The following is a 27,977-nucleotide window of genomic DNA, read 5'->3' as shown; positions in this document are numbered from 1 at the left end:
ATTTTTAGCTCCGGGATAAAACTTCTCAGTTGCCATCAAGTCACAGAAGACACACACACACACACACACCGCACAACTTGTTGAATGATTGTCCATGTGCGATTGATTGATCTCTGCTTACGGATTTCCTTCGGAAAGCGAAATGGTGTTCTGGACCTTCTGGCACATTAAAGTCAATTAGAAAAAAAAGAGCAAGACAGGACAGATATTGAGTTTTTTGGCAGACTTCCTCTATTCTGCCTTCGCTGGGAAGTTGTGAAATCCTCTATAGATTTACTTCTTTTTTTTTTTTTAACATACACAGACTCTCCATGCCTTCCGAAATCGCTCCGGCGGTTGCGGAGCCGACTCAGGCTGGGTCAGTACCCGCTGCTACCGGCTCCGACGGCGGCACGGGCGGAATCTACACAGCCATTCTCAGCCGGAATTTGCCCATTATTGGCGGGCGTGAAAAAACCTTCGAAGAGCTCAGAAAAAAATGCCTGGAGAGAAATGTCCTGTTTGAAGATCGGGAGTTTCTAGCAGACGACAGCTCGCTGTTCTACAGTCAGAGTTTGCCTGTGAAGTTTGATTGGAAAAGACCACCGGTAAGTTTAATTTTATGTTTTGGGGGGGGATAAAGAGCCTGTCAGCCTGCAGACATTTACAAGGTTTTTTTTTGTTTAAAATTCTTCTATTTTTTTTAATTTGGGGAAAAAAATTTGCTTTTTGCTTTGCTACAGAGAAGTTTTTTTTTTTCAAATAAGCATGACTTATCCATTTTTATGGGTGGGGGGGAGTTATGAAAGAAAAGAAAACTAATAAATATATTTTTACACCACTGCATGGATGTATACAATGCTAAAAAAAAACAAAAAAAAACAAAAACGTGTGCCCCCTTTAAATTGTCATTACTGCATCACAGAATATGGAATCATTTTGATTATGTTATGATGAAGATACTCTCTCGATATAGAAGTGCTTGATATAGTAGGGCAGATATGTTGATAAATTGTTATTGTTTATCACAAATATGGTTTAATAAGAATAGTTGATTTTTTTGGGGGGGGTTAGGTTTTGAGGGGGCTGACAGTAGGTAAGGAACTAAAGTGCGGTAAAAACCCCTGGCAGACCTTTACAAGACTGATCAACTTGCTTTGCTTTGACACCAAGGTGACAAACAAGACCCCAAGGTTGTAGGAAGACTAGGTATCCTCTCTATTTTAGGGGACATCTGTCACCTAGTGATCCTAGGCAGGAATTCGTCGGAATGAAGCCATTTCGCTTTCTGGAAATTGCAATACCTATTATTTGGTTAAGAAAAAAATTGCACAATATTTGAAAAAGTTAAATCTATCTTTTTTTCCCCTGAATTCCTTACTAGAAAAAGGATTATGATTAACCGAGCAGGCACGGTGAGGCATTGTAGGGATAAAGCCAGCGTATGCGAAGAATGAGTATACGAGACGATGCAGCCGAGGTCCGAATACAGAACATTAACAACGTTTAGGAGAAGGTAGAGATGACCGTGGGTCTATGTTATAAGTCACTTACTGCGCGATCAGGAGTAAGCCCAGGAAGTTGTGTGTTCGAATTGGGACTACGCGCTGGGAAGACAAGCTCCACTTTCTGATGTAGCAAAAGTAAAAGCGTGTTCCAAATATCCTTACTGGAGGAAAGGATTGGGGGCAGATGCAAGGCAACACAAGTGCCAAGTTCAACAACGGAGCTTCTATTACATTGCCCAGTCCCGCTGTGCCTTGGCTGCGTTCTAGAATTTGATTCAGAGCGTCTGGAATGCCCAGGCTATAGGAATTTCCCTTTCGCCATCTAAATCATCCTTGTGATTTGTTGCTTGAAATCTAGATAATCAAGTGGCTGTTAAGGATGGTAAAGGAATGCTATGTACACAAGTGTATAGGATTCTGGATATAGATCAGGTTCTCCTACGCACTGCACCACTGTATTTATTTCCCAACGTTTCATCCTTATCACTCTTGCTCTTTAGATCGAGGAATCCTATAAACATAAAAGGTACCATTTAGTTGCCCCATTTGAAAATGTCTGAACATGATGTATGAGCACACTCTCATTGTAACTAGGGGTAAGAAAAAGTGTAGCTGGGCTTTACGTTATGAAGGTACTTTGCGGGGTATAGCTCGTAGGTCTCCAACTCTCATTCACTTTTTGTGGTCCTTGCAAGCTTCCATACATACGCACATGTGGACTTTCACTAACCCCTGAGTGACACACGATAAGCTTACCCCCAGTGAGCTCCAGTGCTGGCTCTGCACATGCTACAGGCGTGGGCCTATTCATACGCCTATGCTCAGAAAGCGCACACTTTCAATAGGAGCGCTTTCCTGCCTTTGATTGACTTCCAATTGGCCAATCATTGGCAAGAATTAAGCTATGGAGGAGGAGGGCAGCCACTGAGCTGCAGTTTCTACCCTTAGTTTCAGTTCAGTGCTTTATTTTTAATAAGAATTATTATTGTTTGTGCTGTCATAGTTTTTTGGCAACCGGCTGAAAAGCACACCTCATGTCATGTCCATTTGATAGGACTGACCTAGATGAATGCAATCCGCAAGGTAAACCCGATGCCTTTGCATGTCACAAGACCATCGTGGCTCAAATGATAAAGTTCAGCTAGACCAAGGTGACCCTACTTAACATAAATAAATATATATATTATCTTACTATAAATTACCCGCTCCTGATTACTAAGTTAGAAGAAATGCGTTGTAATTTTCTGCCAAGCGTGCTACAACAGAAATGTTTTTTGAATTATGCTATGAATAAGAACCTCATTGCATCTGAAGGAAGAGTTAATGTTAAAAATAAGCCATGGGTTGATATAGTCACGGAATATGTAAAGCTTTGTCCGATGTGGATTCCAAAGGTTCCGAAACACATAGCGGGAGATCGCCTTACAATACGAGTGGCATATGGCTTGTGCAGGTGCTATGGATCTGAATCTCACTCAGATGGGCTCAAAGCTTATTCCGGTTCCGTACAACCCCCGATTCCTCCCCTGGTCTACAGAAGTTTAATTTCAAGAGGCAGCTAACTAAATGGGGCTTCCCTGAAATGATAAGCTTTGAGATGACCTATGCTTCCAAACAAAGGCAGCCATAGTTGATTTCTCAACTATACTCCAACATCCTTCAGCTGTCATCGTTGCAACTCAACTTGGAAGCATCCCCTAAAGCTGTACTGTTACAGTTACCCCCAACTTATAAAAAACACAAAATCATCTCATAGAGTGTGTGAAGCTACCACACAGACGACGTGATCCTTAATAATGTGCCCAAAATTCATTATGGGGTCAGTAGACTTCTCGCAGACATGTTCTCCATCCAGTATTTTAAGAAGATAATTGAATTATCCAATTGAAAGGAAACATTTTGGATATGAAACAAATATTTTAGAAATATTATACAAAATAAAATTTAGAAAAAAAACCCCAAATACTTTAAAAATAAAAAAAGAATAAAAGATTATTCAACATTAGCAATTTTTTTTTTTTTAAATTATCCATAAACCTCTCTTTTATATGAAAGTTTGTTAAGCGATTTAAGTTATTTATTTTAATTTGATTTTGTACTGACTGTGAAATAAGCTGGAAGATTTACAGACTTGTAACCATGCCAAAGAAATATGATGTAATATCCCCCCCCCAAGGCGGAAACATGGGTATTAAAGCTTCATTAGCTCGGAACAATGGTGCAAAGCAGATCCCTTATGTATTCATTGGCTTGTATAGGATTAGTGTATACTGTCTGTTTGGAACGGTCAGTGCCCTGTTCTGTTGACTGCAGATTTTATAAAGGATGAATGCCTTCTGCTGAGACAGGGCAAGCTTGGATGTGATTTGTTTTACATGTTAAAGCTAAACAAAGAAGAACAAAAAATAATTAAGCAAACCGTAAACCACCGAGCAGGCTGGTGGCTCACTTAGAAAGTCATCCATTCCTATGAACGCTGCCCATCGTGGAGCCCACAGGTATGAAATCCCACTAGTGCCGTAGAAAAGTCATAGCAGAAGATTCCCTTGGGACCATTTCTACCTCGGAACCCGGGAACGTACATGGTAATCCCACCACGTTCCAGCCAAGAGGGAATTATCTGGTTGGATTTATGCCTAGTGCACATTGGAAGTGCAGCGCCATCCAATAAATCCTGTGCACAGCCATGCCGTTTATACCCATGGGGTTCTTCTGCGACCGTGTGATCCGGGAAAGAGATCGGAGGAATGGAGAGGGATCCCTGGTGAAGCCACTGAGATATGAGAATCAGGATTTCGCTGCTTTAAGAAAAGAGTGCGTTAGCAAGAAGAAGCTGTTTGAAGATGACATCTTTCCAGCTGGAGGACAGTCATTGGGTTACAAAGAGTTTGGACAGAAAGCCTCCAAGGTGAAGAACATTGTCTGGAAAAGACCAAAGGTGGGAATTCATCTCTCCGTATCATTTTACTTTCTCTATGGAGCTCAATGTCCAGAAAATAGGCTTTTTTGAATAGTATTTATTTTTTTCAGCAGCTAAATCACTTGATGCCATATCCTCCTCGTTATCTCTTTGCTGTTGTCTATTTGTTGCCCATATTCATTGAGTATGCAGATATACACATACTGTACATCCACATATTACATGGGGCAGAATATTGGAGTTATTCTAGTGATTTAGTCAACAGTAACAAATGGTTAACTTAAAACCTCTGTGTTATAATGAACCTCGATTGCTAGAGGTAAATTGAGGCTCAATGTAATATATAAAACATATCCTACAAAAAGAATCGATTTAATTATTAATTTGCCGATATTTAACTAGTTCATAAGATGTGATGTAGGCATCGGGACAGTACGGCGTCGGCTCGTTTCATGTTTACTGTGCAAAATCCCAACGTTCATTGACCGGATTAATGTCTGACAATTCAATCAGCCAGTCGTAGCGACGTGTTTTAATTTACATCTTTTAAAATAACTCACAGAAAGCGCGGACGATATCGTCCCGGCCAGATAGATGGTTTTCTGCGTCACTTGGGGAGAAAAAATAAAATAAAAAGTAATCGAAGAAGATACATGCTTACAAAAATGTCACTTACTTACAAACACAGGATTTGGTGTGGATTCCTAGTCTTGTCTCCAAAATCCCTTGGACAACCTTTCCAATAAATGAAATAAATAAATTACATCTCTCACCCTCTTGTTTTGGATAAGGCTCTCTCGCTGTAACATTTCTCTCCTCGTCTCCTTTGTTAAATCCCTTTAAATATTTAAATGCTCGTATTTTTATTAAGCAGGTAATGGCCCAACGCGACTGCAATCACAGCACAAGTTGATACAACTGACGGTTTTATTTATTAGGTATTTGGGGAATGTTTTGCAGTGTTTATAATTTTCAGTATTGAAAACGTATAATTGTATTTATTACGCATTTAAAATGTAATATATTTTTTCATGTGAAAAAAATTACATTCCAAGCAACTCGTCTAATGATTAAAAAAAAATAAAAAATCTACAGTTTACATATTTTGTGTTCTTCGGATCAATGGAAGCCTGCCAGAACCATGCAAACAAAAGGGAGGCCCCCGCCTGGCATAATCATTACTGCCGTAGCGTGGTGTCTATTGTGAACGCGTTCTAGCCAGATAAGCACATTCACTAAGTCAGTGTTGCTTTTCTAGTGAACTCTGGGGGACCTGCATTATATCAACAAACCAACTATTCCATGATCTGATCTCCAAAAATCTGAGCAAGCGCTTTAAGTACAAAGTCAGAAGGGGGTCAGTAAGAAATACCAAACATACACGGTTTGTGCTTGGTGTTATGAATACCCGGATCTGGACGGGTTTAATGAGTATAAATGCTTAAATAAGTAGGAAATTATATATATAAATAAGTCCTAAATGACCACAATAATGTGTACATACCTTTTTTCAACATTATTCGTCTACACGTCTCATTAACATAAATAGCTATCAACAGAATGATTGAAGTTCTTGGTAAAGCCCCTCTCCTGACCGCATCCCTTAAAGGAAAAGTTTCCCTTTTTGGCCCGTTGACATGTTGAGAGGTATGAGTCTGTCTGGATGACGGGGTTTATCTTTGGATTATCTTTGTCAAGCCAGCCCGGTTTTCTGTTTTGATGATAACTCCTCAGCAGAGGACCTGTCTTGTCCTTCAAGTGCCATTCATTGTTCAACGCCTCATTAAGGAGATTTTGACCTTTTTGCCTTTTCTGGATTGATGTAGCTCTAAGCCTCATTGCAGTATAAATGCAGATTTTCGAGCAATAAATCTGTTTTATTGTCCGTAAATATACGAGTTCTACCGGATGGTGGTCAGAGACGTCCTCCAGAATCACTGCTGGCCTCTCTTCCAGCATTAATTTATTAACATGAAGAGGTCAATACTACGGGGAATTTAAAAATGCATGGCGTTGTCATGAGGTTCCTGGATATAACATGAGACCAACGACCAAGGTCTTTACAACCAGAGAATATCTGTAGACTAGATGGGCTCAATGGATCTTCCCCAATAAACCATAAACTTTTCACTGCCATAACATTGGAAAATAAATGTAGCTTTTCGAGGAAAAACACTGTAACAACATTTGTCCCAACCCAACCTGGGTAAAATAACTGCTCTAAGAGCAGCAATACTTCTGCTCCTTCTCCTTACCAACTATCATGGAAAGGTCACACCATCTAACGCCAAAGCTATGAGTGTTTATGTTGCTACTTGAGGTTCCCTGTATTCAACTACAAATCAACGGTTGGTTTTGTAGAACATTCATGATTCAGTTCCCCAAATCGTTTTAATCTAAATTGGATAGATAGCTGAACTTTGATGTTTGAGCTAGAATTGGGGTTAGTAGTACTAAATAAATTACAAGACAGGGGGTGAGAGGAGAGGGAGATGCAAACTGAATTGTCATTGTCTACTCAATACTCATGGGAAATCACGCTGACGGTAACATGCCTTCAAAAACACCATCTCCTCTGGTGTCCATAAAACATTGTATGTTTGAGAAACTACTTACTGGACCACTAGGCTCAAAATGCAAAATCACATAGGAACCAGACAATTATGTTAACACATCAAGGAACAGAGATACAATTATATAACGGAGGTGCCAACAGAACCAATTGGAAAGATGAGATCTTCATTATTGGTTGCAGGTGTTTTCTCGTTACACTGAAAATATTTTTCTCTTTTGTTTGACGCAGGAAATATGTGAAAATCCCCAGTTTATCATTGGTGGAGCAAACAGGACAGACATCTGCCAAGGAGATTTAGGTAATATTCATATTCGCAAATATTTACATTGAGTGGACAATACAAGGTAGTGCGCAGCTAGGCATGGCTCCCAAGTCCTTGCTCTTACCCATCGTCCATCCAGGCTTTCTCAAGGTCCTATCTTTCTGTTTAACCGGTTAGCTGAGTTGTGAGATCTTGGCTTTCGATGTATAAGACCTCGTCACGCGATATTGTTGCCAGCCATTATGTTCTGTTCTTGCAAATGATCTTCCTTGATCAAAATCCTCCATGTTGGGACATACATCACCCGAAACCAATATTATTTATTTCTGAAGCCATCCTTTTTGGTATGTAATAATGTATGAATATGACATTATTATTATTAGTTTTGTTTTATATAGCGCTATCAAATTCCGTAGCGCGGACATGCCAAGAAGTCATAAGAGATTTGTTACTCAGCTCTCAATGCTTTCTCAAAACATCATGAGTTTGTTCTTCTACTTCTCGGGGTATTTCCATGACAGTTGCTTGTAATTTTCCTTTCCTTAGGAGTCCTACACACATAAGTGTAAGCATGTACCTCGTTTCCAGGATTGCCAAGTGGCCGATATATGTCTGGCTTGAAGTTTTCTGTGGGTTTTAACGGTCAGGCCAGTTGGATATCGTGACCGGCTCTATAAAGAGCTGGTTTTTGTAGACGGAAGGCAGGCTGTTTTCTTACAGCCTGTTCCCTCCTCTGACAGTAGAAGCTGGCATAGCTGGCTCCTCAACGGCACATAATGTAACAGGGGCAGCCTCCCCTCGGTCAGCAGACTCGATACAATGTAGCAAAAACCAGTAACTAATGCTGGAGTACAGAGCGTTGGATGTGTTGGCATAACATAAACAATGTCCTCCATGCCTTCAACGCATAAGAGAGCTGTTACTAATAATGAAATCTGCATAAATGGAACTGCCTCCCAAAACATGGCTCCTAAATCTAAGACAAGTCTTTAAAGCAGACAAAAATGGGCAGACTAGATGGGCCAAATGGGTCTTATCTGCTGTGAAATTCTATGTTTCTGTGTTTCGAGGGTGTGTGAGCCTTTGGGTATCTTTTTCCTGCATTTACATTTTCTCCTCCCCAGGTGACTGCTGGTTCTTGGCTGCCATTGCTTGTTTGACGCTGCACGAGAAGCTACTTTTCCGTGTCATACCGCCAGAACAGAATTTCACTGACAACTATGCTGGGATATTTCATTTCCAGGTAAGGCAATCAAATTATTTCTGCATTGTGCTGGAGAATAATATAGATTTTATTATTTACGCATTTGGGGGGCAGATGAAGGTCAAATAAACAATGAACACATAGGTTTTTTATACAAATGAAGCTATACTGTGCATATCAATCTGGACACATTAAAGTGCGGATGAATAATCAGCGGCTATAAATAATACGGTTGTTCCACTTTATAATAAACGTTAGATCCGTCACTGGATTCTTTTCTCTGAAGGTTTAATCACATAGAAATGTCTCAGGTTTTGTGCTGGTTTGTCGTCAGCGCCTGCTTTGTGCCATATGATTATTATAGTAATTCAACAGTTCTAGGGATTATGTTTTTATTACTGCATTTAATTCAATTCAGAGCATGCAGAACAAGACCTCCAAGCAACCACTTAGGGCTCCAGTGATCTAAGAGACTGGACAAGGGTTATAAAGAATGAAATATTTTTTGCTCATTCCCCTCCAAAGCATTAGTGACCTTCTCCTTTCGTTGCCTCCAGCCTTAATCCTTCTTCCTTGTACTGCCCTCTCTAACCCTAACCTTGTTACCTCTTTGCCAGCCCGTAGGTCCCTGTGCCACCTTCTTCCAAGGTTCTCCAATCTATGCCTACACAGGCATAGTCCAAAGAACCTTTTAGTGCCTGCCATTCAAAGCGTAAGACATATTCATACAAGCCACCTCTGAGGTGTTTACTTGGCTCTTACTTTTTGAATGTTCTTCCGCTATAGGTCATCAGACACATCCTACACAAATCACAACAGACCTAGCTCTATCCCCACTGTTTCTAACTGTCCTTTTGTCCCCCCCATAGTTCTGGCGTTATGGAGACTGGGTGGATGTGGTTATTGACGACTGCCTGCCAACTTTTAATAATCAGCTGGTGTTTACCAAGTCTTCCCAGCGGAATGAGTTTTGGAGCGCCCTGCTGGAAAAAGCCTATGCAAAGTAAGACTATTTTACTGTGAGATTTCTTACTTTCGGTGAAAACAATACCAAGGTCGAGTATTGATGGTTTGTGCCGGAGCTTTACACTAAAGCAAAGGAGCGGTCTCTCTTATGCCTACAAAACATTGCACGCAGAACCTGAGAAGGATTTCATCAGATCTGTTATATCTGCATCCTATTAAAGATGGAATCTCTCTGGGCTGCCTTAAAAGTCCATGTGGCCCTGGGGAAGCCTCTCCTTGGCCCCCCTGACAAGTCCCCCAAGCACCCCTCTCACCTCTGCACTCCTTTCTGTCTTCACCCACCAGCTTTGTACCCTGTTTCCTACTTCAAGTTCCATTGCTTTCCCCATCCATCCATCCTTATTCTGGCACAAGGCCAATCGCAGTTGCCCCCTATGTAGTGCTGGGAGTCCAGAAAGCTGCTCCCATTTGCTTTATGACAATAGAATCTGTGCTGAGCACTGAAACACCGATATAGAGACATGCGTTTCTATCTACAGATACAATAATAATCAAAGATTACCCAATGTCTTACCCTTAAACAACTGGTACCAACACTGCTGGCTCTCCGCAAATACGTAAAATGGATGCCTTCACGCTCATTGAATATTATACATCTGTTGCCAAGGCTTCCACGCTGACATTTACAAGGCATATATATAAAGAAGCAATTCATTGCAAAAGAAGAACGTTTGAGCCAACGCAAGTGATCAGATATCAGAGGCCGGGTAGGACACGGAGACCTCCAGCAGCTGTGTCATCGTCCCAACTCTGATCACCATTTTCTGCCCTTTAAAAGTTACAAGAAGTCTATTTTCTAACACCACATTAAAACTGGATGTCCTTTTATAAGCTTTTCAAGTGTCCCCTTTTTTAAGGCACGGCGTGCTCACCCCAATTTCTTGCAACGCTTTATATATCAACATGGTGAGAAATATCACAGCTGGCGGTGGTCAGATTATAGACGCAAACATTTAAATAGTTTATTTAAAGGAGCACTAATTCTTGATTACGCCCCCATCCTCTGTGTCAGCTCCGATAACCCTCTTTCACCCCAAGTGTGAAGTTTGATTGAGAAACATTCTAGTTAGGAATTATGCTTGTGTAGGACACCATTCCTGGTGGACTCTGGCCAAGTGCCCACATTGTCCCTGCAAATAATATTGGCTTGTCTGGCTAAAAGGATATTATTTAATATTGGAAGGAGAACATGTTCTTCTGAGATATCTCAGGTTCTTCGTTCTCTAATTTTAGGCTTCATGGATCCTACGAGGCTCTCAAAGGTGGGAACACCACTGAAGCCATGGAGGATTTCACAGGTGGGGTGACGGAATTCTACGAGATTAAGGACGCACCAAAGGACTTGTTCAAAATTCTGAAGAAAGCTTTTGAAAGGGGCTCTCTCATCGGATGCTCAATTGATGTAAGTGTAAGGAAATCAAACATTTTTTACGGGTTGTAGACCAACTGTTCTGGCTTCCAGAGAGCACTCATGCCAATTCTTAAAAGCCAATGAAAAACCAAACTTAAAATGATTTAACCAAGAGACCGCCAATTTCAGCATTGATGATAATTCTGACCACAACAGCTGTAAACAGAGAAGGGGATTCTGGGAAGTTTTATTTTTAGCTATTATTTTACAAGCAGCATTCCCAGCTGCGGTGTACTTAGCAGCACCTGTTCCTTTCTGCGCTTTTATGGATTTATTATACCGCAACCATATGTTTTTTTGTAAATTCATGTAGCATTTCTGACAACCGAAGTTTATTACTGAAATATCACTCAAAATATCCATAAACGCACTTTTTTTCCCTAGTTTCTTGCTTATTCTTTATAATGTATGGAGGAGGAAACGGAAAATAGCAAAAAAAAAAAATCACTTAAAAAACAAAAAAAAAAAAACCAAACTTTAATTTTAGGTTTTCTGCACCACTGAGTTGCGGAACGATAAAACATTCCTTGTCGCCACATTAATTATACATGATGCCGGGCCAACTTGGCCTTTGAGTTGAGAGATTTGCCAGTTTGGGATTTGGCCGCCGTAAACGTTTCCACATCTCGGCCACATCGCATGTGACCTTGTATTATACTTTGGACAGATAAATAATACAGAGTTCTAAAGCGTTAATCATTTTATAGCTCTTTTTTTTATTATTACATTTGTTCCTCTAACATATCTTCTATATATGTACTCTCTGTTGCTGACTCCAGGAAAAAAATGAGTTTTCCTATGGGATTGCTCCCCCAAGTGACATTGGGGAAGCAATAAGACGAATGATAGAAAATGTGGGTGACTCGCAAACCGATTTAAATGGCAAAGGCTTGGATCCACGGCCATATGGGGTTTGTATGTACTATTGCATGGTAGCTGTTGTTGGAATTATCTGTCAATAACTAAGCTTAAATAATAGCGTTAACTTGTTTGTTGCATTTGGTAGCCTTGCTTGCATGAGTATGAAGGAGAGAGGGAGGGAAATCGGGCATACTGACATGTTCTGTATTGTACGTACTGATTTATTTACTAAACCCAGAGTGGACTTGAGTATTGGCCTGGGCCAAACTCACAACCTAAACTCTGCAGCATTTCCCAGCGCCTTGGGTAATGATACTGATGATACATTATGATTGAAACGGAAAGCTGCCCCAATTTATGAAGATCTGAACATTATCTCCTAAGACAAACTTGACTTCCAAGTAGGCACCAATGGGAAGAAATCATCCCAACAGCAGTGTTGACAACATGACTTGACTTAATTGAGTTCCAGCGGGTAGAAGAGCGTGTAAATGGCTTAAAGTCCGTGGAGTTGTAGAATGATTTTGCATCTTGGTATTTGCTATCCATTTGCTCCCAGGAATGATAATTATTCTTACTGAGGCTGCGCATGAGAGTGACGCGAAGAAGTTAAAACCTGGACGTCTAAAACGAACGATTGAATGTCTAGACGCACATATTATAATTTAGTTTATAATTATTGCATGAAGAGCGTTGTTTTATATAAACCGTATACATCTGCGTCATTTCTACCTTTTCTATTTTAGGCTATTGTACCTGCTCAGTTTGAGACCCGCATGGCCAGTGGACTAGTTAAAGGCCATGCTTATTCTGTAACTGGAGTGGAAGAGGTAGGACATCCATTTTTTTGGGTGGTTAACGGCAGATTTGTTTTTTGCTTCATGTATAGCCAGAGGTATTCTATTGCAGGACGTTTCAAAGTTCGTTCCCAGATACGTCCCAACCACGTGCATTTTTTAGGATCCCATCGGTGGCCAACAAGTTTTACGCCTACTAAGAGAGCCACTGGTGCTCCTTGGATGAAGCTCACGTTTGGTCTGTAGTTCAGCACCAATATTGGGTTATTCCGTTTTAAGGAATTGATCCTTATTTTCACGGTAGCTTTCCTTTGGTCTACTGAAAGAGATCTCCATCTTCATTCTTTTTTCCATTGTTGGGTCAATGATACTTGTCCAGTGAGAGGACAAATTCCAAAACCAATGCCAATGGCAAACCCAGTGCTAGAAGGGTATAGCTCTAACATTTAAACAATGTAATCGTATTTAATAATATCTTTCGATTTATCCGTCTATATCCGATAAAGTATTGGGGTTTAGTAAACATTTTGATGGTACGCATACATACATCCTACTTATTCTTCATAGAAAATCCTTTAGAGTCTTGTAAAGAAGGTTGTGACCGACCAACAACGTTTAGCTTATTCTAAAATATATTTTCTTTGGTTTTTATTTTTCCGGCGACCCAGACCTCGTTTAAGGGAGCTAAAGTTAAGCTTGTCCGTCTCAGAAATCCTTGGGGGCAAGTGGAATGGAACGGATCTTGGAGCGACAAGTAAGATCTTAGCAACAGAATTCACCATTGATTTTTTTTGGGGGGGATAGTGGCTTTTCTTCTATTTTCTTGCTAATCTATATTGAAATAATTAGCCAACAAGGAAAAAAAACCATGCTCTAGGCCCATAACGTGCTCAGTAAGGCATTTTTATCTGTAATATAAATAAAAATGTATTATGACCCCCTATTCTGCCTCTTGTTTTAATGCGCAGCTCAAAAGAGTGGACCATCATAGATAAATCGGAGAAATCCCGTCTGCAGCATCAGATAAAAGAAGATGGCGAGTTTTGGTGAGAAAAAACATGAAATTGTATTTTTTTCCTCCATGGTATTTAGTGCACTAAGAATTCCGCAGCAGTTCTCTCATTATTTCTAATTACTTCAACAATTCTGTGATGAGGTTTCCTTGTAAAAAGAGCAGCGTCTGATAGTTTGCCACAGAAAAAGGTAGAGATGGGAAGGAATGTTGGAGTCCATAACATAAAATCATTCTTAAATACATCTTGGGTGAAAGGGCACACGCAACAGTAACAATAGAAATGCATTTCTATTTTCCATAACCATATTGAATCCATCTTAATTTCCTCAGGATGTCGTTTGATGATTTCATGAAGAACTTCACAAAGTTAGAAATCTGTAATCTGACGGCGGACGCGCTAGAATCCGATCAACTCCAAACATGGACAGTGTCCGTTAACGAAGGACGATGGGTCAGAGGCTGCTCGGCTGGGGGGTGTCGGAATTTCCCAGGTATTATTGGTTCTTAAGTAGCATTTAAGACTGTTTATTTACTTTACGGAGTTATAGGGCACCCAAACGTGGAAATGCTGTAAACTCACAACATCCCTCTCGTATGCAAAGCCTTTGTCCCTCGTTAATTAGAAAGGCATAGCTAAGAATGCCTATACAGAGACAATTCTTTTCTTAGAAGTACTTTGCACCCCTGTGTGGACCTGAGCTCCCACCTGCCCTGGACCTGAATACCTTCTTCCGTAGTCCATTGGTATTTGTATCTCCGCCTCATGGGTGCCTTTCCTTTGTGCTCCGTAGAGAGTCCTCGTGCTTTTCCTGTCTTCTGTCTTGGACTTCCTTCCTTCATCTTGCTTGCCAAACACACTCAGTCCCGCAGGCACTCGTTCTATTTCCGAGTCACTTACACTCACGCTGCCAGAAATAAAATATGTATTAGTAATAAGAAATCTGCACATAGTGATAGCGAATACAATGTGTTATATATGCCGATGGGTATTGTGTGTGTATCCAAATATAATTATCTTCTGTACTCATTATTCCTTTACCCAGTGCTCTCTGCACCCCTTATAAACTCACGCTCTAGGGGCATGCCCAACCTGCCTTATGGAGAAACAGACACTGACTGTACCGCCAGTGAATTGCCCCATGCCCCTTTTTTAGCTTCTCTCTTTGGCCCCACGGAGTAGCTGTAAAAAGACAGGTGGGATTGAGTGGTCTGGCGCCCAGCTCAGTCCGCCCTGTGGGAAGAAGGGCAAACCAGAGCTATTGGAGTAATGCCCCACTCCAGCAGACCACCTGTAGCAGTCCTTCAAGTTATGCTGGGATAAGGTGGCACTTGGCCTGGTTGGCACGTCATCTCCTTGTGCCAAGCTCACATCCTAGGTTGACTAGGATTCTTGGATTACTTACTAATGTGTTTTCTTATTCTCCAAATGACAGACACCTATTGGACCAACCCACAATATCGTCTTAAACTCCTGGAGGAGGACGATGACCCGGATGACAATGAGGTCGTCTGTAGCTTCCTTGTAGCGTTAATGCAGAAAAATCGTAGGAAAGACCGCAAGGCGGGAGCCAATCTGTACACCATAGGCTTTGCCATTTATGAAGTAAGATTATTTTTACATCGGTATTAGTTTTTCTTTGTCATATCCCAATGTGTCCTGCGTGGATAACTCGTACCGGGATAGGGCCTTCTACTTCCAGACCCCTGTATTTTGGACCGCTACACTGACCACCTTCAGCAAGCAAGCTAGGGGACAATTTGAGGGGGCTGTAAGAATGACTTTAAAAATGACTTTGGTAATCCATGTTTTGGTTTCAAAGGCTAATCAATCGTACTATTAGGGTTCTCTAGTCTTTAATCTAGTGTATAGTTAAAACGGACGGGAAAGTCACCATTTCTAGAACTATTTTACAAATCCTTTGTGGTTGTGACCCGTCCTCCCGAAAAAGGAAAATGTTCTAGAAAACAACTTTGGAAACGATGTTTCCCTGGAAAAACCTCGAACTGGATTGGAACTTTGCCCGTACTACGTGCTAATCTCAAGTCGTTTGTCATGGAAAGCCAACTGTAATGTCATAGTGGTTAGAATGATGTGAAATCCTCGATAAGCCATTAATTTAACCAGAACGTACCGTGTGGATCCAAGAGCAAGTGGAACGTTAGTAGGTATTTAGTAAATGCTGGAAGGAAACTTGTTTGCTCCATACGTTGCACGTGCTTCACGGTATGAACGCCTTCTGCCCCTCGATCCCTCATCCTGATGGGACAAATTCAATATTTTGGTTAGAGGTATTATTGCCGAGTAAAAGTGTCCTAATAGGTGATAACTGATACAATTTATGGGTTGAGCATGCCTGAATTCTCTCCCCAAACTCTCGCCGGTTGGAGCGATCAACGTAAACAACATTTCAAACCTGTCAGAACTTTATAACGACTCTCTACGGTGATATAAAAGCCGCTGGACATCGGTGAAAATACAATGTGTTGCGTATGCTTGCATTTACCTTCATTTTCATTGGAATTATGTTTTTTTTTGTCTTTCTTTCCTAGGTTCCAAAAGAGGTATGATGGGAAAGGATAAGTAATCGGTGAATGTTTGCCGACTGGTGCTTCTTGCTTCCTAACCCATGCGCAACCAATTCACGTCGGTCTGTTTGCAGTGACGTGTGCCTGAAACAGCAGCCCCGAAAAATGCATTTTACGGGGCTGCGTTGGGAAAACAGGGCTGCAATGATAAAAAGCTGCTCTGGGGCAAAACCCCTAGACATGGAGTAGAATTGTTCTGCTTTTCACAAGACTAGCGGTTTTTGTTGGGGTCTGCGTTTCTAACTTAGTTCCTGTGTGGTTGAACTGTTTGTATTTTGTCCGCAGCCACTTTTAATTCTCCCCTGCTGTCTGATCGTGAGCAGCATTTTAAGGGTATCCCTAATTAAGTTCAAGTATATCTTCAACTTCAACAAAGACCTCCTGAAATAACGTGGACCTTCTGGGTTTCTGAGGACACGAAATGCCCACTCCTGGTTGTTACTGGAATGACTTCATTCTGTTCTAGTTTATGACCTCAGCTTATTTTAAGAATTGTTCCTATATTTGTGTTGGTGGCAAATAACTACTCTTAGTACAAGGCAAACATATACTATCCATAACATTTGGAGGACCTTCCCAAAGCTCTGTTGGCAGCCACAGTTCACACGCGGTGTTTGAATGTATCACTGCAAAGAGCATCTTTCACAATGGTTCTCTCGAAATTCTCGATGGGGAAATCATTCCAGCCGGACGTCATTATTAACGCCAACATTCTGTAAATAATATGTAATATGCAGATAAAACAAGACTATCCTGGGTTCTCAAGGCCAGTGGTAACAGTAGGAGAATTTCTATTATTGTGCGTTGTGTTTTGTTACTGGTTGTTGCTGTTTGTTGCTTGTCTTTTAAGTGCATGCGTTTGCGTTTCATTAATCTTGGCAATGCCTTAAATAATCACAGTATAGACTTTGGCATATATGTTGTTATTGTCCAGAAAAATAACTAACATGTAACAGGCTGTTATTTAAGTTGTAGGAATGGGGTGATCGGGGGACATTTACTAAACCTCTGTAGCATCAGTCTGTAGCGATGTTGGAGGCAGGCAAGCTGGCTTTGCTGTGATATGAGCTGAGCTTAGACCCAGACTCAGCTCATTGAGCCGAGCAAGAGCCGGTAAACACATGTCCAACATACCGGATGTCCATTATCAAAGGCATCTTACCTGGCTTGGCTTCTGCTCGTGTAATGCTACATTTGACGTTCTTGGCCAAGTCAAACCTGCCTTGAGCCCACGTCGGCACATCCACCTTTTTAATCAATGTAAACATTTGTGTTTATCGGGGAGACCCAATATTCCATTGGTTTCAGCAGCAGCGAGTTTAACTCAGACAGGGTACTAATGTATTAAGTGTCCTTACCTTTCCATCTTTTTCATTGGGAGGCAGATCTGCATCATAGGTCCTCATCATGTCAGTTATGTAGACTCGATGTGTGATGCTAACCTTACCAATTCTCGACAGATGCACGGAAACAAGCAACACTTACAAAAGGACTTCTTCATGTACAATGCCTCAAAAGACAGGTGTAAGTCATATATCAACATGAGAGAGGTATCACAGCGTTTCCGTCTGCCCCCAAGCGAATATGTCATCATCCCATCAACCTACGAGCCCCACCAGGAAGGAGAGTTTATCTTACGGGTTTTCTCCGAGAAAAGAAACATCTCTGAGTAAGTGCTGCCAGTCACACATCAGACTAAAAGCAAGACGGTCTGTAGACTTGCCCAGGCTAACTCAGTTTATATTATATATTGTTTTACAACACTAAATGAAGTCTAGGCCCTCCTAATGAGAACATCTAGACTCAAGAACCCACAGTAATAGTCTACAGGGCGTTTGGCCACCTTTTTTTTTCCAATGATGGCCAGGAATCTCTCGTGAGAGCGTCACGAGTGATCATATACCTATACACTCAAGTGCAGCTTTCGCTTGCACTAGACAATAAATACATGGTTTGCTTCTATTCTGAACAGATAAAAATTGGGCCAGAACTCACCATGTGCAGTGTGCCCAAAGACGGCACCATGAAATATGGGGCTGGAATTCAGTTGCTATCTCCAGGGCCGGTTGTCAAATTTTAATAGAACTTCTGCTCGTTTTTCAGGGAAGTAGAAAATAAGATTGAAATCGATCGTCCAAGTGTAAGTATTTATTTTAATTTATATAAATATAACCCACAATTTTGTGGCTCTTGCATCAAATATCATATTTTACTCGCACTTGAGAGGCTGTCCATGAGCACAAAGCTATTTTTGGTTCATGACATCCTCTGTCACATCGCACTGAAAAGTATACAAGTTGATTGACTTAACAGGTGGTTGGTCTTTATCAGCGTAGACGAGCTCCAAGTCTTTTCATTAAATAAATCCCTTTTCTCCTTTTTATTACAATTTCCTTTTTCTTTCTCTAGAATTAAAAAAAAAAATGTATGGATTCACTTCATGAAACCCCGTCCCAAACTAACTAATTAGAAATGGAAAACAAAGAAAACTTTGTTTTAATAACTTTACAAAAAACAAAACCAAAATAGTATCACCCTACCGTTTAGGAACAAATCATTTGTCTTGTTTGTTTGTCATTTAAAGTTTGCATTGGTCGCCATTTAAAGTGGGGGTTTTTTCGGCGACAAAATGTTACACCAGTATTCTGTCTTCATGAGCTTCAAGAATTCTTTTTAATGTCCAAGAGCACATAAGAATATTTCAGAAGGGACAAAAGAAGACTTCTTAGCTGAGTGAATAGACTTTCACTTGGCATAGCTATTCTAGATTCAGCACAGTTTAGCCAGGTCACTGCAGATGTATTTTGGACACCCTTCCTGAACCTAGCAGAAGACCCCTCCAGAAACCCCAGTCTTTCATTCATGGTGGACACTGACCGTAGCATCTGGTTTAGGCAAGTAGGACAAGATCATTGAACATGGATAGGCATGATTCTCCTACACTACGGATGGCAGGAGATATAACTTAGAAGGCTTTAGAATGTCAGACCTTAGAACCTTCTTCTTTGGTTCCATGATTATTCATGATGTCATGTTCCACCAGCCTGGACAGGATAGTGTGTTCCCGGTAGCATGAACGATTATTACATAATTATTTAGCGCGCCTGCAGACTCGTAGTATTAGTTCCCAGCTACACGTCAAATGTGGGCAGCTCTATATTTTCTATTTTTCACGTTGGAGTCTTTAGTTGAAGTTGACCCTTTTTTATTGGTTCAACCTGCAAAAAAATGTAAAGTAGCGTAAAGCTTTTGGGACCTCAGAGGTCTGTTTAGATGGAAGAGACCTCTGAGGTCCTGAAACCTCATATTACTTTACATGTTTTTCTAATAAAGTGTTATTTTTATACTGGGACAGAACCATTGACTTCTTCAATGTATTTATTTGTATTATTTCTTTGTCCAGAAAAAGAAAAAAGCCAAGGTGGGTCGCCATTAGCTTGGACAGTTGAGTGACTAATTTGCATGTAAATGGTTGATTTATCGTCCGATTGCCAGCGTGTGCAGAGTTTAAATCTCTTACTAAATGGTTTGCCATTTTTGAGGACTGAAGTTCTTTAATTCCAAACTCAGTAGCTAGCTTGTTGTGTGCGGTGCTGCTAATAAATCGAATGTCAATAAAGTCCATCCATTTGCTAATTACATCATATTCTTTATGGTTGGGTTCTTAAAGATTGTAGATGAGATACAGTACCAAAAAATAGTGATATTCAGAACTAAACAGCAGCAGATCCTGATGGACAAGTGCCCTGGGGCACTCCTGGGGCTCCCGTAGGTTGCATGTCTAGCCATCTAATGCATTATCGTCCTTGGTGATATAGTATACAGAAGCGAGAGGACCTCTTCTCCATCCCCAGTTGGTAATACATGAAGGACTCAGATTCTGGATTTAAAACCAGTGTTGGTTAACCCCCAGCTTGCACTTTTTAAAGCCCCCCCCTTAAGCCACACTTGTCAGGAGCCCTCCCTGGAAGTGAGTTCCATCGACATTTATGGAGTGCTTCTGCAAGTTATATCGCTTGAAGAAAACTCACCACTGATTTCCCAACAAGAGAGTCAGGTCCTTATTAAAATCAAAGAAGGACCAACTTGCAGGTTGCGGGAGATGCTTGGGAAATGGTGAACGTCGATCTTGCTGTGGATTTTGCGGTGGGTTTTAGTTGGCCAACAAGGTACCAAACCTCATCATGTCCTGAACACCCTCTGGAAGACTGCTGTTGATGTATGTAAGCCACCAAGGAGCACACAGCCCTCTGTAAGGCTCCAGAACGCAACCATACTTCGTTTTGTCTGCCCTACCCTGCTTTCCCTGGATTTACAATCGGGAACTAAATCAGAGTCACTGAGCCAGAAAAGGGATAATGTGTCTGCTGACTACTGCTTAACGGGCGTCTGATGTATGGTGGGAAGATTACTGGGCCTATTATAAGCCGCTGCGTATCCATTAAAAACAAACTCTATAGAATTCAGCCAACTGTAAGCAGAAGTCGGTCAGATGTAATAAAACCATGGAGGTAAAAGACGGTATATGTTACACCTTCAGGGTGTATGCGAGGTGGGGACAGGCAGGAAAACGTCCCAGCTACGTGAAAGCTCCATTATCATTTAGAATCAATGAAGACTGAATGGTGACACCAGGATAAAAAGTGAATTTTGTTACACAATGCGATTCATGAAACATTAGAGTTGTGGAGGAACCGCAGGGGCTACCAGGTTTCTACACGTTTGATCAAAAACGTGACATAACGATGACATCAGACAAAAGCCTCCTCGAGGTTTCATCTGGCTTATTGTTACCTCTGGACTTGTCTTTTTGATGAATATATATATATATAAAACATGGTTTTAGTGCTCGCCCGTCATGTTTTGCATGTTGTATGCATGTTATGAATTACATTACGGGTTTTAACCATGACATTGAATATTATCGTGAAATTACGTCATTAGGTCTGCAGCTATAACTCCATCCGATTAGCCGCATGATATCTTGCCCAGCAAAGGTGCTTTTTCCCCCATCGGTTTCTCTCAATATCTTTAAACGAACATATTTGAGAGCTAGACCTTTACGCTGCATGCTCGTTTTCCACGGGGTTGCTCTTTCTACGTTTTCCCTGCTCGTTGCACGATCTGGCGGTTTATTTCCTTTGCATTGAAACGATTTAAATATAAGCGGATTTGTGCACAATAGGAACGCACATTATGACTGCGTAACGAACCCAATATTTTAGGGCAGTAGCCTTGGTGTCTATCGACACAAGTCATGGAGGAGTAATGGTCCCACCATGTGTGGGTCCACACAGGATTTTGCCAACGCAGGTTTCAGTTGCGGTTGCTCTCTAATCTTCATTAGTCTACATATTAATGTTTATACAAAGGAACTTTACATTTATTGCCCCGTTTTGTAAATCCCCTGAAAGATAAATATACGAAAGAAAGCTACTCGGTATAAGGTTTGCTTCAAAATGAGGATTTTGACGCTACAATTTAGGTCATGTGATCTCATTCACTCCTCGTTAATTCTGTTCCTTTTGGGCATTGGTTAGGCCAATGGCCTGCCTTGGAGATTAAGACCATTCTTTTCCCAAAAGGCACTAGGATACATTTCCGCCAATTTCTATAACATAACCTTAGATATACAAGATTTTTACATTTAAAGTTAGATGGCACCCAAAAAGTGCGATGCGTGCCCCCTTTACTCATAGAACCATAGATTTTGGACTCTAAGAACCCATGGAAAAACAACATGGGGATCCTTTCAATGCCGCGTCGGTTGTAATCGCTTACAAACAATATGGCTCCTCCAAGGAACCACGAGACGCCATATCATATAGAATCAGCAAATTCTCCAACTACACAAATCAAACGCTTCAAACTGGTGTAGATACCCGTGTCCCATCACCACTATAAATCGGGAGTTGTTGCATGGAAATTGTTGCAGAATGGATAGCGCCCGTCGAGTTACCATTTTGTAACGGCTCCCTTTTTTCCCCCCCTTTCACCCCCTTCCTTCTCCCCGTTTCAGCCCATCATCTTTGTGTCGGACAGAGCAAACAGCAATAAGGAATTGAGTGTGGACGAAGTGTCTGACGAAGAAAAGAAAAAAAGGAGCCGGGATGAAAAAGAGGGAAAAGATAAGGTCTTTGTGCCTTCTGTCATTTTAAGTTGTGCCATTGCTGGGCAAGATATTACAACCTGGAGCCATCGGTTACATGGCTTCTTGTAACCAAGGTTCTTTTTAGTAGATGGAGCTCATTGCGTTTCCTACGTCATATTGAACTTGTCCTAAACCTATTCATGCCATGAGGTATGTATATATTGCGTAATAGCGGCAGAGTGACATATATATATATAGGAAGACACCCAGGGAAGGCTATTGTGGGCTGCCCAGAGATCTAGGTAGACCAGATACCTCCATGGATGGGAGCCGATCACAAAGACAACGCGTTCCTTGTACTTACAAGAGAGATACTTAGGGTCTACAAAGACCTCAAGGGGATCTTGTCTCATGGTGCTCTGTTCTTCATCAAAGAGCAGTGCAAAAAGTTGAAACAGGTTGAAAGTTGCGAATTATTAGACCCCCCTCCCCCATAGTGCCAACAGTATATAAATACTAAAAACGGCAAAAACGTCTTCACCAACCTCATTCTCCTCCCAGTAGTAGCAGCTGTATCCATCCCGTGGAAGAGCTTATAAGATAAATCGCAAAGAAGTGTGAAAACGACTGCTCGCTGTATATGGTTGAATCTTCCTAGCTTTTTAAAGATTTTGTCTTCACATTAAATAAGATATAAGACAGCGGAGGCTGTCCTGGTGGTAACTGATGTGCTCGATACACTATACAATCACATGGACTTCATATCTGATATATAGGGATACATATATAAAAACATTATGATTTATTATTGTTATGTTATCATTGAAGGGATACTCTTTGAACATCTATACCTGTTGTTTGGATTTATGATTCTTTTATTCATTATAATTGAATAGAATTGTCCCCTGTTTATGAGGGCCGGTCCCTCATAAGAGATATTTCATACCTGAATGTGTTGGAACAAAAAAACAAAATTTCATTTGTATGATGATGACATAACTTAAGCAGTGTGTCAGTAATGTTAGAAAACACTTTAGTGTTGCTATGACAATATATGATGTCATGCTGTATATATATATATATATATATATATATATATATATTATGTCATGCTATACAGCTTGTTGTAATGGTGTGTTCCAATGGAAACCCAATACAATCATGGCGTTTCTAACCCATTGAAAAACTAGATTCCATCAATATCCCTTACTTGAACTTTACCAACGGTTTTCCTGTTTTATTTGTCCTCCCCTTGTAGACGTCGGGTAACACAGACAAGGAGAGCGAGGAGGATAACATGTTCAGGAACATCTTTCAGCAGATCGCAGGCAGTGTGAGTAGTCAAGACCATGTGGTTGCCACCATCGGATCTTTATGATGTGTTATAAAGCAAAAAAACCCAGCAGGTTTCTCCAACAAGGGCTGAGCTGGCCCTGAACAATGCATAATTCAGTGGGGTGAATTACATCTGATTGACATGTAGATCAGCAGCAGACAAAGCAGTCCTTTGCGTATCTTGATTAGATTGCGTCTTAACGTTTTTATATCTTCTTTTCACTAGGACATGGAAATCAGCGCAGATGAACTTCAAAGTGTCCTTAACAAAGTCATTAATAAACGTGAGTAAGAACTCTATAGGAGGGGTATTTGTTCTATAGGAGGGGTATTTGTTCTATAGGAGGGGTATTTGTTCTTTCCTCCTGTAAAGACTCGAAGGGCTTCTCGCTGTAAGGTCAGGGATGGAATCTTTGGTCAAAGGTGACACCTTTTTACTGAGCCAACACAGAAAAAGCTGTAAATTCACCCAAACTTCAAGGACAGCAGAGGTGGCTTCTTCTTTTCTTTGTTTGTTTGTTTTAGAAGAAGAAATTTCTGAGATCCCAAAAGTTTGTGACTCCACGTCCTTTACTAGGTTGACTCAACTTCTATATTATATAAAATCAGATGCTTAAAAGTACTTTCGGCAAAGGCTGGTGACCCTACAAGCCACCCCACCTGGAGTTTGCACCACACACCTTTAACGATCTGCGCCCAAAAGGAAAAAGCTACATTTTGCATGAAAGTAACTGAAGAAAAACGTTCTCCCCTGCAGATAAAAATTTGAAGTGTGACGGATTCACTCTGGAATCGTGCCGCAGTATGATCGCGCTCATGGATGTATCCCTTTACTGTGTCTCACCATAAAAGAAGAACGGAATTAGTAACGTTCTTGGGGTAGACAACCTCTACGGGGCGTAAAGTAGTGGTCCAGGGACAGTACCTTGTATAATCGCTAAGGGGTCATTGTTAGGTCCTCTCGCTACATGTTAATATTTGGACATTCTGCTCCTAAATACAGAATATACGGTCCCGTGGCTGTAGATGTAGTTTAACAGACAGCCACGCAGCACGCTCGGCCTGTGTAATATCTCTCACGTAGTTTAGTGAATCTTAGATAAATGCATGGTTAACCTTCTTGGGATTGAGTTCCACTAGACCGGAAAGGCAGCCGATGGTCAAATTGACATGAGCATCTAAATCCTGAACTCCTATACGACCACACAGACGGACGGCTGCGGAAGGTTAAATCTGCAGGAGTTTCATCACCTTTGGAAAAAGATCAAGCACTGGCAGGTACGTAAAACAAATCTTAATACTGGAAATGTACAAGTTTCTGCGATTTTAGCGCTATTTTCAAGATTAATGTGTTAAAGGAACTTGATGTCCTTTCCAATTCAGCAAATACTTGGAATATATATATAGAGCGTGTCTGCAGTGGAGCATGCATATCATATCATAGGATGTTCCAAAATACCTGATTTTTAACATAAAACATAAATACCTGGACTGTGGTGGCAAATGAGACCTCTCTGACCAATTTGGTTCCACTTGGTTGTGGATCACCAGCAGACCACACTATTTAATTGCATTGTGCGTGTCGTATGCCCCTGAGTATGGCCGGCCCTGGGGTTTCTAGTGCCCACTCAGCCATTAATACATCTATAACATGGGAAGTAGAATCTGGTGGTGGTGACCTTGCACGCCCAATACCCAAAGCCACCATGGAGGTCACCTACATGGTAGGAACAGCTCTTATCCCGCAAATCACACATCCTTAAAGTGACGATCCCAGTTAGAAATGACATTAAAGAATATATGAAAAGCATGGTCTTATTCTGAGGCATATAATACAAAACCCAATCAATATAAAAATATATCTAGTATATTAATACTCACGTTATCCATGACTTTGTGCACTTTTTGTTCCGGTCGGTATGCGGCTCCTTTATTTTTATACGTATGCAATAAATGTTGCCTTTAATGGAAGTCAGAAAAGTTAAAGCCTTTACTGTTTTTTTTTTTTTTAACGTTCACGTAATACGTTTGTAATCCTAGAAAATCTTCTTGCGTTACGATTCAGACCAGTCGGGCACAATCAATAGTTACGAGATGAGGAACGCGGTCAACGAAGCAGGTAAAGGGTTTATAAGCGCAATAAAGAAAAAGGGTAATAGCTGCCATTATTAAACACTCATCTCCATCCACCAGACAACACAGAAGTCCAGTGGTTCTGCCGCCACTGCAAGGGATTCTGGGTAGTTATGTGTATCATTAAAACACATAGCCTTCTACTAAAAGTAGGCATTCTTTACTGACACTGTGTTCTCTTTTTAGGGTTCCACCTGAACAATCAGCTTTATGACATCATCACGATGCGATATGCCAACAAGCACATGAACATTGACTTTGACAGCTTCATCTGCTGCTTTGTGCGCCTGGAGGGAATGTTCAGTGAGTCGATCTTCTGATCCGCTAGTTAATTACATTGTGTTCGTGATACATCGAGAACATGTTTGAAGAAGTAGATGAGGTTCATGTAGTGTCTTGTTCCCGATAACGTTTTACGCATTACTTGTTCTTATGACCAAAGCAGGTCATCGTTCTCAATTGGAAAAATGTCTAGGGAGTCGTCGAGGGTCTATATAGAGGGCTTTGAATAAAGTCATGCCATTTAATTGTCATCTAACCATTGCTTATATATTAATATTATGTTGATAGTGTTTAAGGACCAGCACGTTATCCACCAAGCATCTCAATCAATAATACTTACCATTTACCTTTGTTGACTTTCTCACAACCCTGTTTAGAAAATGGAATGTGGCCGGCCCCGGTTACCATAAAATAGCAGTAGAGCCTTTGGGGAAAGAGAACACAATGCAGGATTCCAAGCTCTACGATATACCTAACATCGGCGCCTACGGGGAAAATCATATACATTTTGGGGCTTGAGGAGGAAGGTTGAACTCCCTTTATAGTCTAAGTCTGTGATCAGTAGATATTGAGAAAAGAGAATACATACATACATACATACATACATACATACATGCCACGCAGCTGTCTTGCCAATGACGTTTTTCTCTCTTTGGTTGACTTTACAGGGGCGTTTGACGCATTCGACAAAGATGGAGATGGACTGATCAAGCTAAATAAGTTGGAGGTAAATACAACATTAACATCTCACCCAGTCTCTCACCGGAGGCCTATCTTTAATCAGCTCCTTTCTTAAAGGAAAGCGTAGAACATTCCTATTAACCTCTTATTCTTGGTCATAGCCAGCGTCGGCCCCCCCATGGCCTGCAGTATCTCCACCCGAGACCTTGTGTAGGTTGCTCGTTAATATTGGGTGCAAGAATAATGGGGTCAGTATGAGGGACGTGACAATGTTAAGGTGCTTTATAGATACAAAAATCCACGGGGGTCCCTGGGCTCATGTGCCGGGGGAATACTGGGTTAAATTACACGGTCACAGCTTATGGCTTAATGACGATAACCTCATGAATCGTATGTGTCCAGTGAAATCATCTTGTTACCCGTTTCTTTATCGCAGTGGCTGCAGCTTACCATGTACGCCTGAGAGCCCCCGTTCTACGGTTCAGCTTTCCTTGGCTCCTCGCGCCCACCTCTCGCTCGCTCGCACAGCGCAGGATACACTCAGGATCTGTCGGACAGAGCTCTTCACACTTACCTCATCGTCCTCAAATACACGGAAAACCGGCAATAACGTCTTATGTTTACTTCCACAAGCGCAACCGAGAAGCCATTTTATTTTGTGACAGGATAGACAATTCATCCCCCGTTAGTAGCGGATTACAGCGAGGATCCCAGTGTTATGAAAAGGTGTACGTACGTCCACTTCTATACGACATTTAAGGTGGGCTACATATATTCACAGCCAGACGTTCACATACCCCCTACTGCTACATGTTAATTTATTCATGTGAACATTTCAAAGGGTAATTATACCAACGTCTTGGGCGCAAACCACCTTAAAATGTGTTTCTTTGTGATGTTGGCATATCTAAATTATATCAAGCGATGGGAGCAGCCATTTTGACGCAAATGAATACACATTGCATACGATTAGCGTTTCTGTGATATTTACCGGGGGGGGGGGTCGTTAATATCACAAACTTTAGAAAGATCAAAATGACAAAAAGGTATTCCTTTCGATGGCTTTTGTTAATATTGAGCAAGCTACCTCAGCTATAGTTTACCTGAACAACAAAACGGCTGACCCGGCTGCGTCAGAGAAACTTGCGATGTCCCGCGTGTAATTATTTGCGCTCATACCCTTTTACGAGTTAGAGCGTTTGGCCGTAGCGATAGAAAGTGCTGAAAGTATTATATTTGTGGCGTGAGATTTGAAATGTTGACGTGTACATTTTTGTATGTGACAGCGGCACGGTATACGCTCGATCACAC

At 41.1% G+C, this 27,977-nt stretch overlaps 1 protein-coding gene across 3 annotated transcripts; it reads left to right on the top strand.

Annotated features, from left to right (window-relative positions):
- Positions 1-5: 5 nt before the first annotated feature.
- CAPN3 (calpain 3) lies at positions 6-27,977 on the top strand. Of its 3 annotated transcripts, none has more exons than XM_053474495.1 (24): positions 6-587; positions 7,211-7,280; positions 8,369-8,487; positions 9,318-9,451; positions 10,708-10,876; positions 11,665-11,796; positions 12,493-12,576; positions 13,212-13,297; positions 13,512-13,589; positions 13,889-14,049; positions 14,992-15,161; positions 16,109-16,120; positions 17,605-17,813; positions 18,248-18,284; positions 19,548-19,565; positions 22,164-22,277; positions 23,494-23,568; positions 23,797-23,854; positions 24,328-24,392; positions 24,780-24,848; positions 25,611-25,689; positions 25,890-26,006; positions 26,654-26,712; positions 27,103-27,977. In XM_053474495.1, exons 1-24 carry the CDS (start codon positions 312-314, stop codon positions 27,127-27,129), a joined length of 2,418 nt encoding a protein of 805 aa, XP_053330470.1. In that variant the 5' UTR covers positions 6-311; the 3' UTR covers positions 27,130-27,977. The 3 variants fall into 3 exon arrangements, with proteins under 3 accessions (XP_053330470.1, XP_053330471.1, XP_053330473.1); XM_053474498.1 differs by lacking the exon at positions 6-587 and adding an exon at positions 4,006-4,425; XM_053474496.1 differs by lacking the exon at positions 19,548-19,565.

Source organism: Spea bombifrons, chromosome 9, assembly GCF_027358695.1.
Source record: "Spea bombifrons isolate aSpeBom1 chromosome 9, aSpeBom1.2.pri, whole genome shotgun sequence".
Classification (NCBI taxonomy): Eukaryota; Metazoa; Chordata; class Amphibia; order Anura; family Pelobatidae; genus Spea; species Spea bombifrons.
The sequence above is the reverse complement of the archived record's forward strand: the minus strand, read 5'-3'. Positions and strand labels throughout refer to the sequence as shown.